This window comes from Anabas testudineus, chromosome 8 (genome assembly GCF_900324465.2).
Source record: "Anabas testudineus chromosome 8, fAnaTes1.2, whole genome shotgun sequence".
Classification (NCBI taxonomy): domain Eukaryota; kingdom Metazoa; phylum Chordata; class Actinopteri; order Anabantiformes; family Anabantidae; genus Anabas; species Anabas testudineus.
Genome location: NC_046617.1, coordinates 12,927,816 through 12,940,510, shown reverse-complemented (window position 1 = coordinate 12,940,510; position 12,695 = coordinate 12,927,816). Strand labels below are relative to the sequence as shown.

At 39.0% G+C, this 12,695-nt stretch overlaps 2 protein-coding genes across 2 annotated transcripts in view; both read right to left on the bottom strand.

Moving 5' to 3' along the window:
• Positions 1-7,044, bottom strand: part of LOC113158852 (E3 ubiquitin-protein ligase rnf213-alpha-like) — a 28,443-nt gene extending 21,399 nt beyond the window's left edge. The window contains 15 exon segments of the mRNA XM_026355138.1: positions 68-226; positions 324-498; positions 714-769; positions 866-1,058; positions 1,175-1,387; positions 1,491-1,750; positions 1,835-2,124; positions 2,293-2,498; positions 2,671-2,832; positions 2,933-3,102; positions 3,240-3,671; positions 4,003-4,647; positions 4,822-4,976; positions 5,508-5,626; positions 6,940-7,044. Of these exon segments, the coding sequence (XP_026210923.1) occupies positions 68-226; positions 324-498; positions 714-769; positions 866-1,058; positions 1,175-1,387; positions 1,491-1,750; positions 1,835-2,124; positions 2,293-2,498; positions 2,671-2,832; positions 2,933-3,102; positions 3,240-3,671; positions 4,003-4,647; positions 4,822-4,976; positions 5,508-5,607 (3,216 nt within the window). The 5' untranslated portion in view covers positions 5,608-5,626; positions 6,940-7,044.
• A 627-nt stretch (positions 7,045-7,671) lies between these two features.
• LOC113173674 (B-cell receptor CD22-like) lies at positions 7,672-11,756 on the bottom strand. Its single transcript, XM_026377214.1, has 9 exons — positions 11,451-11,756; positions 11,010-11,366; positions 10,663-10,920; positions 10,308-10,577; positions 9,847-9,934; positions 9,688-9,757; positions 9,205-9,332; positions 9,054-9,110; positions 7,672-8,973 (listed from the first exon to the last, which is right to left on the bottom strand). Exons 1-9 carry the CDS (start codon positions 11,503-11,505, stop codon positions 8,934-8,936), a joined length of 1,323 nt encoding a protein of 440 aa, XP_026232999.1. The 5' UTR covers positions 11,506-11,756; the 3' UTR covers positions 7,672-8,933.
• Positions 11,757-12,695: the final 939 nt, after the last annotated feature.

Genomic DNA, 12,695 nt, shown 5'->3' with positions numbered 1-12,695 from the left:
GAAATTATCTAATGATGATCTGTGAATGTGTTGCGTTTCATTTACAAGATAAAACAAAACGTCTCACCTCAATCTCTGCTGTGGCTTCAACTTGGTACAGAGATGTCAGACCCCTGTTGAGCAAATTCTGTCTGAAAGACTGACTGATCCAGTCTCTCATAATGTCCATTGCCTGAGACACCAAGTCTTTTGCATATTGTTGCTCTTTGTCCCCTTCTTGAGGCTCCTAAAAAAGTTTTTATTTATTGGTACTGTATCTCAAAATAGCACAAGTTAGTTCTGTCAGTAATGGTTAGAGCACCTCCACGTTTCACTTCACATACCTGTTGCTTTTTAGAGTGAACAAAGTCGGTAATTGACGCAACCAGATTCATGCAAGCTACAGGAATATTAGCGTAGTTCTGATTAAAAGATGCTGGTTTGGTTCCTTTGCAGATCTTTTTTAACAGTTTCACTGCTGTTGCCAGGCACTCGCTCCCATAAGCCTCAGTAAAATAACTATGATACAAAAAAAAAAAAAATGTTACACATGTAGAAGTATCCTTTCATCATCAGTAAAGCAAAGCAGCAATAGAAGAATTTGTAAACAACAAAACATAAGACTATGTGAACTGGCTATACAAAAATATTTTACAAATTCTCTGTCTACATATGTGATATACAGTAATGTCTTTACAATTTAATTAAATATCAGCTACATTCACAACAATTACCTGTATTTTTCCTGAATGAGATTCTCTTGGATATGTGAGAGGATGAGAGTCACTTCCTGTGAAACAGAAAACCAAGAAAACGGATCGTTAATTTACCAAAAAGTACTAAACCTCTAAAATATATTGGTTTTAGATTACAGTTTCCACTTCACCTCAAAGGTTCTGTAAGAAATATCTTGAGGAGCCTTATCAGTGAAAACATAAAGTATGTCCAAAAGCTCAGTGTTAATGCTGCTGATGCACTCAATGATACCATCAAATGGCATCAGATACAATAATGATCGCACTAAAAGTGCATCCACCATCATCAGGTGACTGTGGTTTTTCAGAACATTCACCAGTGCCCTGAGATGGAAACAGCCAAAAGAGAGAGATCAGAATGTGCACAATAATATTTACATATTTCCAAATAGAGGATGTTTGTGTAAGCTGTACTTTAGCAAAGGCAACAAGACTCTTACTTCCTGTCCTGACTGTACATGTAGGATGAGGTACCCATTTGCAGGCCCTGTAGACCTGCCCAGGATAAGCCATACTTCAGGTTTCTTGAGGTTGGTACTTCATAGGGCTTTGTGGTGCCATGGATGAGATGGAGGAGTGGTAGTACCAGAATCCACCGGGGCATTTCTGCTTGTTTCACAGTTTTTATGAGGAATCCCAACATTTCTGGCAGACTGCAACAAAGATAACCGAATTGAGCATCTGAATAGGAACTTGATTTCAAGGTAATGATAGTGTACATATGATCGCAATATCAAATACATTTTTGGTACATACTTTTTGAGAAGAGTGACATCCTGAGAAAATTTTGTCCAATACTTAAGGAATTCACCTCTGTCCATTTTGGGTAAACACAGTGCAGTGCAGAGCTGATGTAGCTCACCATTATCCAGGCTAAAATGACAATTTCTCCATATATAGAGCATAATCACAGCTGCTCTAAGAGGGTCCTGAACATAGTGATTATTCCCACCTCCATCCTTCTTCAACTGAGGAATCACGTTTGTCAACATGAAGTCTTTCAGCATCTTCCTTACCTAGAAAAATATATCAGAGACAGTAAGTTGAATTGGTCATACCTGGATGCATCTAGCTTTTGGACACAAAGTTGGTTAACTTACATCATCTGCTCCATAGTTTAAGGCGTACCATTTCTTTTGTGTCTCTTCATACACAAAAGGTTCTGAATAAACCACAAAGAACTGATGCAGTTGGGACATAAAATTTCTCAAATTAATATCATTCCAGTCCCCGAGTAGATCAAATATGGTCTCCAGCATTACATTCCCGGCTATCTCTCTGCCTTTAATCAGCTTCTTCTTTTGTTCAGGCCAAAATCTGTCTTTTAGGCGTTCAAACATGTTCTTGGACGCCTCAACACAAACGATGTCATCATACTGATGCCAGTCCCCTTTAAAAAATAAAGAACAACAGGAATTAAATTGTGCACCGCTAATCAAATGTCTTTAACAGTCAAATAAATAGATTGATAACAGATTCTATACTCATGAGCCACCTAAGCTCCGCTTACTGCAATTCAAAGCTTTTGGAACTACAGGATTAAAGAAGGTCACATTACCGTCATGACTGACAAGGTGGGGTTTCACAAACAAACATCGGTTGGTAGTGTGGGATGTTGAATCCAGCTTGTATATGTACTCATACTCGTATTTATTTTTTTGATTCTTATATACCACATATTTGTATGGTATGGATTTTGACACAGCTTTAGATTTGATTGTCATCAGACTGCCTTCAACCAGGAAGCCGTGATCTCCAAGGTCCCTGTGTGAACAGAAAAATAAAATGAAATGTACATGATGTAAAGTTAGTGAAACAGCACATTAAGAGAAGCTCAGTTTAACCATAGATAAATGAAAAGTCATAGGCACCCCCCGCCCTCAGTCATTAGTTGAGTTGTCTCTTACTATTTGTTCACTAATAAGTACCTGGTCACATGAAGAGCTCAGCTACATTTTCGTTCCATGTCCCAATGCAGGGCCCAGCTCTGATAAAGATCTGATCTTCATTTCGATCAAATTTGAAATCCTTTGAGAGAACCGCATGGAAGTGAATTGTGAGTCTGTCAGATGCAGCAATGGTCTGGTTCCTGGTCTGCCTAGAAAACCCATACATGGATAAACAGCAAATGAGATATATGTATACATACACACACATAATGTTGTAAAATGTCTATCAATCTTAGAGAACCTCATTACCTTCTGGGTGGTGGCTCAGCGCTGGTGTTGGAGTTTGTGTTATTCTTATTAGCTTTACTTCCCTTGTTACCAGCTGAGGTTTGTGCTGGAGTCGGGTCCTGCTTATTCCCAGACTGCTGAACCTCCATTTGCTCTACCTCTGGGTCTACACTGGATCCTATCCTGTCAGTCTACAAAAACACAAGATATTTTCTGAATGCTACATATATATTTTAAACTGGTAAGAGATGATGTCTACATTAAGAACAAAATGTAGGATTCTGTCTCTCAATAACGATAACTTTCCCTAAGATTTAGTCAATGTTACCTTTGATGACGTTTGTTCACTTGCCACACTTGGCTTCTGATTTTGTTGCTGCTGATTTTTTCCCTTCGGTTTTGTTTGCCCCGACTGTTTCATGTTTGGTTCCACGGTGACATTCTTGTCGGCTGCAGGTTGTTTCTTGTTCTTGTTCTTCTCTGAGTTTTTCATGTCCGTCTTTTCATTTTTAGGATCATTTGCCTTCATCTTTTTATCTGAACCTGATTGAGAAGTTGTCCTCTCTGTGTCCTCTGTTGCAGCATGTTGAGGTGGAGTGTCAGCTGGTGCCGTCTGGCCTGCACCACCACTTGATTGACCATCATCACAAGTTGATTTCTGTGCATTGCTCTCTACCTCATTAGAATTATCTGGAGCATCATCATCTGGGTTTCCACTGTCAGAAGATTCTGTTCCCGCCTGAATCCTCTCGCTTTCAGCCTGTACAAACAGCAATGAATAAGTATAAATAATACTAAATATACATTTAATAGCCATCTAATACAGGTCAGCAGCTCTGCTATTAACTCACATAAAGTAGAATTACCACTTTTCTGACAATGTCAGCTAAACCTGAGAAATGATAACTGTGTAAAAATATAATTTATTGCAGAGCTGCTGTATTAGATTGTATTAGATATCACAGGTAGACCTAATAAAGTGGCCAGTGAGTGTATATTTTAAACTTGTGAGAGTGACGTCAACACTAAGAACCAAAAGTATGATTCTCTCTCAATAGTTATATCATTTGATAAAATGTAGTCCGTTTTACCTTTGACGGTGGTTGTGGGCCAAAAACCATCTTTTGTTCACTTGCCACAGGCTGCTGGTGAGCTTTTCTCTTCTGTCTGGTTGGTCCCGACTGTTTCTCATTTTGTTCCGTGTTGGCGTTCTGGTCTTCTGTAGGTCGTTTATCTTTCTTGTCCTGAGAGTTTTTCACATCAGTCTTTTCATTTTTAGCATCATTTGTCCCTTTACCTGAACGTGACTGAGAAGTCGTACTCTTGGCGTCCTCTGTGACAGGATGCTGAGGTGGAGTGTCAGCTGATGCGATACAAGTCGATTTCTGTGCACTGCTCTGTCCCTCGTTAGAATTACCCGGAGCTTCATCTGACTGTCTCGCTGTACTCTCCTCTACTCCTGCAGAAATCTTTTCTTTCTGAATAACTTGTGTGTCACTAGATGGCGCAGCAGGACTGTTACTAGCTACTACAGAGCTGGGCTGGCTCTCCAGTGAGGAGACCTCATCTTGAAGTGACTCTTGTGTTTCGTCCAGAGTATTGTCTGAGTGTTCACTGTCAGAAGAGTCTCCCTGCCTCCTCTGGCCCTGGTTGTCTCCCAGGGAGGTGTGTGACATGTCTTGGTCTAATGACGTGTTGCCATCTTTCTTTTTTTTGCTTTTCTTCTTCTTTTTTTTCTGTTAACGAGACGGTGCGAGTGTTTACAAAAAAACACTTTACTGAGTACAGTCAAAAGATTATTACTATTTATCAGCTTTAGGTTTTTAAACATCTAAACCCCTCCCAAAAGCTATTACAGTTGATGTGAGTGTATGACAAAAGAAAAGAAAAACCCACACACAGTTACACACCTTTTTCTTCGGGTTGGGGATTGTCTCATCGTTTGGTCGCTTCGGGGATTTACTGGAATCTGTGGTGTTGGCAGGTCCAACATTTTTCTGCGACCCTGATTTCTCCATCTTATCTTCCATGTCTGCTACCAAGGATCTGGGCTGACTTTCCACTTCTGGATAATTAGTACATGTTGAAATATTATACAGCAACCAAAGAAACACAAAAAGAAACTGTGTTTACTCATTCAACACAGTTGAACCATTTGGGCCTTTTATTGATATATATATATATATGTAAATAAAGACATTTACATATACATAGACATTATTAAGACACCGGGTGTAGGTTTGCATTTTGAGCACTTCGGTTGGTCATATTATTGACCTTTATCTCAGATGCTGTCTGTGTGACAGTCTGCTCCACTTACGCAATCCAGCATCTTGTGGTTCAATAATAATACTGGATAACAACTCACCAGATCATTTTATTGAGAAGCACACTAATCATTTTGCTTAGATGAGCGCTCTATATGTAATTTTGGGCCTCATGCTGTGAAAATCTAAATCTAAATACAGGTTTTGAACAGCATCACAACTTGACATTGTTTCATAGTTAACATACTCATTTACATTTTTCCTTTGGTGCCAAATGAATAATGTTGAACCCGTGTTGTTGTTGTCTTGTTTTATTCTTATTTACTCACCCTGTGTGTTGGAGTGTTGCACAAACAGCTTATTTCCACACTCACTGCAGAACTTGGCTGACTTCTCCACAATATCGTGCTGACACTGCGGACACTTCATCCTCAGGCTTCAGTGACCTCTGTAACGAAACAAGCGACTGGTTTGTAAAAGTGAAAAGAGAAATGGAAAAGAGAAACAGCCAGCTGCTGGAATCCACCTTCAAAACTCCCACCATGAACCACACTCCTTTCACTTTCAATTTTGACAGTAGAGGCCTTGTGAGGTTGTGTTCAACTCTGCAAAACAAGCTCCAAATTAAACCCAGTTTCTTTCGTTTTGGACTTTGAACAGTAGCATCCAACTTCGACCCATAAACACATCATGAGTTGCCACAGGGGGACATTACAGCCGCCTTCAGGGCCGCTAGCATCAATTAATCCTGACTGCAGACAAAGATGTGCGCAGGGAAGACGTCTCACTGCGCACTAGAAGGGGCCCCACTTCCTCGAATACAAATGTACGTTTTAAGGTGATTATACAGGGCAAAGTAGAAGAAGGAAGTAAAAAATCTAAATTACTCTAGAAATAAGGGCATTTTCACGTCTTAGTCCACAAAATAATTAACATAATGCAGCATTTAACACCCATTGTTAGGATTTGATGGCAACAGACAGGCTAATTAGACAGGATGCCTGTTTATTTCTGCTCCTAACTCTAAACACATTATCCTAGAGTTGCTCTTTGTAAATCACAGATTTTTCTATACATTTAAACTCATTCACGTCAAGACAACATTTACAATTAAGAAGTAAACAAACTTCCTATTAGCGTGTTGCAATATGTAGTTCTGAGTGATTACTCTTCCCAAATAGAACATCTCTGGCTTCGAGGTACAGCCAATCACGTCTTGAGCTCGACCAAACTACAGGCTACGTCACTTCCTGTATCTCCCACAGCACGTACCCTTATTTTGACAGCAGCTGAAGGGAGAATGGAAAGTGAAAACACAGCTACCATTATTTTTATTGTAGCACCACTACCATTATTATTATTGTAGCACCACGACACGGTTATTTCATGCGTGACAAACTAAAGCAGCATCCTTGCTCCATTTTACAAGCTAGGTGGCTAACTAGCTTAACTCGCTCCAAGTTGCGCAGCTAACATTAGCGCAGTTTCGCTCCTGACACACTTTTTTTTTTTTTTAGAAAACAAAACAGCGACAACAAAAATGCGTATGCATGGATAGATGTCATTAAATAAAACTGCGTTTTTACCTCATGTGAGCCAGTGTTACATAGAAGTGTCCAGTATCAGCGGTGTCTGATATCTATCAACCCCATGTAGCAGCATTAACCTCAGTTTATTCCGACTTTATTCTAACGCACGGTTGTCTCATTGTCACCTGCAGCTTTTTACTATGCAGTGAAACAAATCGTCCAGTTTTCTCACCTGATCTCTCTCTTCTTCTGTCGTGCAGACGCCAAAGGCCCCAGTTCATCTCTGCTGCTCCTGCAACTCGCCGGCGCGCAGTCGTTTTATTTCCGCACGTCTTGTAAACTTTCGTTTTGCAAGAAATGGGCGGTTTTTTTGTGTGTCTGATTAGTTTTCAAGTGACTCATATCAGAATTTCTTCAAGTGGGGATGACATAGCAAGTTCTGCACCTAAAGGCAAATACAGCGTGGTATCTGCAATCAACTGTCCAATGATGTTGCTTCCTGGGTAATGAGTGATGGTCAACAGGAGCAAGTCAGGTCAAAGTTAAAGTCATGTATTAAATTGAAATGCTGCATGTTCTTGCATCTGAGGGTCGTTAAGACTCTGTGCACAATAAAGTTAGTTATTCATATGTTATTAAATATGGATAACAATCCTAATATCTAAAGTGTGTAAAACCTCTACAAAGTAATGTTATTATTATGTTATTGCACATGGATAAAAATCCTAATATCCAATGTGTGTATGTTTCAGTTTCAAGTACTTTTATGAAAAGCTTTCATGAAGAGAAGCACAACTAGTTTCAGTATGAAATAATCCTCATTTGTGTTATTGGAAATTACACTTTTTGGGTTTTGATTTTTTTGGTGTTTTGTCTTATTTAATCACAAATCACTCACAAATCAGAGCAGTTAGATGCAGTTTACATGAAGCACAGGCCTACAAAGACAATTGTTTGCCTGTGAGTAAATCTGTTCTCTTTGACTTTCAGGGAGGAGCCGCTCAGTAGTCAGATAAGTTATACAATACAGGAAATCCCCCACTGTGAGGTTTATAACTGTGGAACTACAAAGCAGGGCAGTACTGGGGGAAAAAAGCATTTCCCCAAATCAATAAAAAGCAAAAGATTCCATGTAGAAACACGTGCATTAAGGAAATACTACTTTGTGTGGCAAGGACATGTTTGCTTTCATTCTCTCTCAAAGCATATTTTCCTAATTCTCATTTTAGTTAACACATCAGTAAAGAGACAAAAAACATGAGACATTGGGAAGTGAATAATTGATGTGTTATTGAATCAAAGCAGAGCCACATTACATCTCAGTGGACAGTAACACAAACACTCTGCAGATGTTTATTGTTATAAAGATTCTCCTGTGATATCTATGGGATGACCTTTAATAATCTGCTCATCTCTACTAATCTCACACGACACCCACTCCTCCATTGAGGAGAGTTGTGAGCAATGGAAGCTCAACGCCAACTTTCCTCAGGATGTTATGCTCTGACACACTCACCAGAGGGCACAATAACCTGCACTATGAATACATTTGGGTTATAGTGACATGACGTGCAGGAACTCTGCAAGTTTTTCATTTTAGCAAACCAAAGGATTGTTACACGGAGAAAAAAAAGAAAGCACCACATCTCAGTCTTCTTGAAGGAACACCCAAGATTAATGTTTCAGCAAGAAGATTTCATCTTCACTTTAGTTTCTCAGTTTCATTTTATGCATGAACATTACCATGGTAACTTGAACTGAAACCCCAGGTTAGGAGTTTTCCATCTCTCTGATCCAAAGGTACTATTCTAATAACAGTAAGAGGAGCTGTTTGCAGTGCACTAAGAGACATATTTTTATTAGAATTGCATATAGGAATATATAATATTTTAGTAAACTACTCATGAGAGGAACTACAGACGGCAGATTTCTTGTGTTTGTTACTCTCAAAACCATATCTGCACAACACTGAGCACAGGAAAGCAACCTAACAACCGCACACCTGGCCCGGAGGCACGATGAAAGAAATACAATAACATAAAAAACATATTTAACCATACAGTTAAATTATTTTGACATTGGCTGTGGTTGCATTTTGCACTCTCACCCACTGTAAAACTGACAAAGTCAGAGTTGAGACAAGTCATCATGTGAAAACGTGTCAGCAGGGTCTAAACGTAGCACTTATTTTTTTCTAGTCCAAAACAGCACAAACTTGTTCTCAGATTACAGTTCTTCAGAACATGAAGGAATCGAGATTTGATCTCTGAAACAAAGGAAAAGAAAGTGTTTGTAGTCACTAATGACGTCATCATTTGAAATGTGAAGGTGATTTCCAAGTTTTACCTGCAAACTGTGCTGTAAATCACACCTTCATCATCATGGGAGTTCATCTGCGGCTTCCTGCAAGTGATACAGTTAATGAATTAACGTGCCTCTAATGAAACATTACTTTCTTTAAAAATAGACAACGTGTAAAAATGAATAAAAACCTCACATGTTTGACTTTGTTTTGGTTGTGAAGTCAACAGTTGCATAGATAAGCTCCGTCCTTATGCCCTCACAAGAGTTTTCTGCTTGAGGCTGGTTATTCTCAAGCACAGGCCAGTTGATGTAGACTGCATTCTAGACGCAATCAGAAATATCATATGACAAATGTGGAACAACATTCTCCCCTATAAAAAAAAAAATTCTAACTTTGTGTTTCGATTCTGAGTTTCTACATGACCCTTTTACCAGCACCCACACAACAACAAGTTGCCTGTTTGTTCTCTTATCTGATCCCTAGCATGGTATCAAAGATTTGCTTTTGTTAACATGTTTAACGTGCTTGCAGACACGCTTAGTGCAACAAAGATATTCACGGTTAGATGGTGGCAGAAAGTATGAACTGGCCTCAACACATTAATCTGTAACGTACTGCAGACAGAACACAACAAGAACACAATGGAAGCACTAGTCAGTACAATGATAGCGGTACCTGTAGGTCCTCCACACAATCAGTATCAGGTGGGGTCAGTGTTGGTGCTCTTATCCTTTTCTTGGTGAGTCTAAAACACACAAAAACACCAATATCATCACATTGTGATCATCGATGGTGCAAGAGATGTAATAGTGACATTGTGTAAATATGGTTTACCTTCTGATGGCAATAACAGCAGTCACAATGAGAAGCGTAGCAACAGTGGCAATGATGAGCACATCTCTAGTAAAGGTTGGCCAGTATGCTGTGAAGTACAAACAGTGGAATGACACTGCAAAAGGTGCAACACAAAATAGGTCTCATGCTCTAAAGTAATAGTATTTTTTGCACTCCATCGTATAATGTAACCCAGGGTTAACTTCTCTGTCATAAAATCTACTTGTGTAATAGTGTTCAATTTTAGAAACATCTCTCAATGTCCAGTAAATACTTTTATATAAGCGCCAATTTAATGGTACATTACCACTGTCGCACCAAAAACAAATGAATTAAAATGCAGTAAATGTTGCATTAAACTGCAATAGAACGTGCCTCACTTATAAAAAACAATCATTAAGCAACTGTCTGGAAATTACACTAATTTATAGTGATATACTATAGTATGTTAGCTGAGTTACCTTTAACTTTTATAGTCACAATAGAAGAGTTTTGACGTCCGTGCTTATTGATGACGCTGCATAAGTACTGGCCACCATCATGAGGTTGAATCTCCCGAAAGTTCAGTTCAGGCCCGTTTCCAACAATCACATCATCATCATGACTTCTTTTAAACCAAGTGTAATGTTCCGCTGTGGGATTTGCGTTGGTGCTGCAGATCAAGGAGACGCTGCTGCCGATGTGTATCTGTGCTGATGGTCTGACAGACACGGATGTGTTCTTAGGGCCATCTGAAAATAAAACACCATTAAGAGTATATTTTATTTTCATCATCTAAATTGTCTAATGCTTATTGATAATGTGTCCAGTACTCACATTCAGCATCGATATTAATGACTCCTGAAGGCAGTCCTCTCTGTGTTGTTAGAGAACAGGAGTAGTTTCCAGAGTTTGTGGAGGAAATGTTGCTTAAATTTAGAATAGGTCCGTCATTTATGGGTTCTCCATTTTTAAACCAAGTGAAAGAAGATGAAAGGCCACCGACATCACATCCATTTCTACATTTCAGACTCACAGAGTCACCTTCCTTTATTGTTTCACTTCCATTTGTCTTTGTCATCGAAACCTTCAGATCTACAAGAGCAAAGTGATGCTTTTAAACTTTGCAGATTCAAGTGCTGATGAGAAAACTGTTCTGCTCATGACAATAAAAGAAAACTCACCAACCACCTTTAATTGTGAGCCAACGCTACCCGTCCATTCTTGCAGGTCGTTGTTGGAGATAGTTGAAAATCTGAAGGCATGTTTTCCTGAATCATTACGCTCTACTTGGTGTATTTTAAAAGAACAATTGTGTTGAGTATCTCCAATATACTGATATCTTGAGGATGTATAGTTTGACTCACTGTCATAAATGAAAGGACCCTTGTAAATATGACTCCTTCCATGGGCCCACTTCACACTTTGTACTTCCTGTTTCTTTGGGTAGTAAAATGAACAAGGAATGACAACAGATGAACCTTTTATAGCACAGATGTTTCGCTGCCCATATTCCACTTTCCACTGATTGCAGATGACCCCTAAAACAAATGTATTGATGCATATTTAATTTGTTTAATGACTTTTTAATGTTACTTTAGATGAGGAGGAAATGTTGGACTTACCAGTCAGAAGCAGTAGCATCGGTGTCCATGTCAGGTTTCGGTGTTCTGTGCCCATATTGAAACTTTCCAGCTACTGCACACATAGACTGCTAATCTGACTAGTCCTTCGTGAGTAGTAGTTAGTTCAAGTAATTCTTGCAAAGAGCTCAGCAGGATACAGATGTTTTCTGCTCAATGCACTCTGTTTCTGTGTGTGTTTTTCTTCTCTTCACGCTACCAAGCACGTCTTTCGGTAAAGTTTAAGATCGTTCTGAAATCAGGTCATGCACACCACAGACTTAAATTTGAGCATTAGTGCTCTGAAACTAGGCCCTGCTTAAAGGAAATATGCCAACATGCCACAACCTGGTGATGTTGCTTACTTGGGCATTCTAAAAAAAAAATCGATTTTTTATTTTAACACAATAAACCATACATACTAATCAAATACATAACATACTACGCAGTGATATGAGCAATGTTCAATCGATTTTTATTTATTTTTCTGTTTGGCAATATGGTTAAGGTTTACATGGGATTTGAGCTCCATGTGAATATACTAATTCTGTGCTGTTGATTATCTACCGTACCTTCAGGGATCTCTCTTGAAACAATGTGTGGGGACTGGAGGAATTATGCTTATGGGTTGTCCATCTATCTAAACAGCGACTCAGTTCTTATGAACTAAATATTTAACAAATGCAGGGAATTCCTACAAAGTTGGCAGAACTGTCCATCTGGACTAAGTGATAAACTGATTAGGTCTAAGGTTGAGGTCACAGTCCCCTCATGTTCAACCAATTTGCTCAGGAACACTTTGAGGCAATTTCTTCAAATTTGGCACTAGTTACTTGGGGTTAAAGATGAACTGATTAGATTTAGGTGATCAGAGGTCACTGTGATCCATCCTCGTTAATGCTGGATCTCAGAAACTCATGGGAGAAATTCTATTACATCTGGCACTAACATTCGCCTGGACTCATATATAAACTTATCAGAATATGAGTCTGAACAAACGTGCATGTAAATTACATATGTATATTTAAGTTAAAAGCATCACCATCCAGTTAATGTGTGAAAAGACAAGGCAAAAAAATTATGCTCAGTCCACTAGTATGTCTAATGATTGAAAAGTCATCAATCATTGGTGTTCTCAGTGCGACAGACCCATGTGACCTATGGTCAGGAATACACCATGGTTTGTGTAGGTGTATTATTCCACCAGTGTATCTCCTCATTCCAGCCCTGGAGAATACCAGAGCAGAA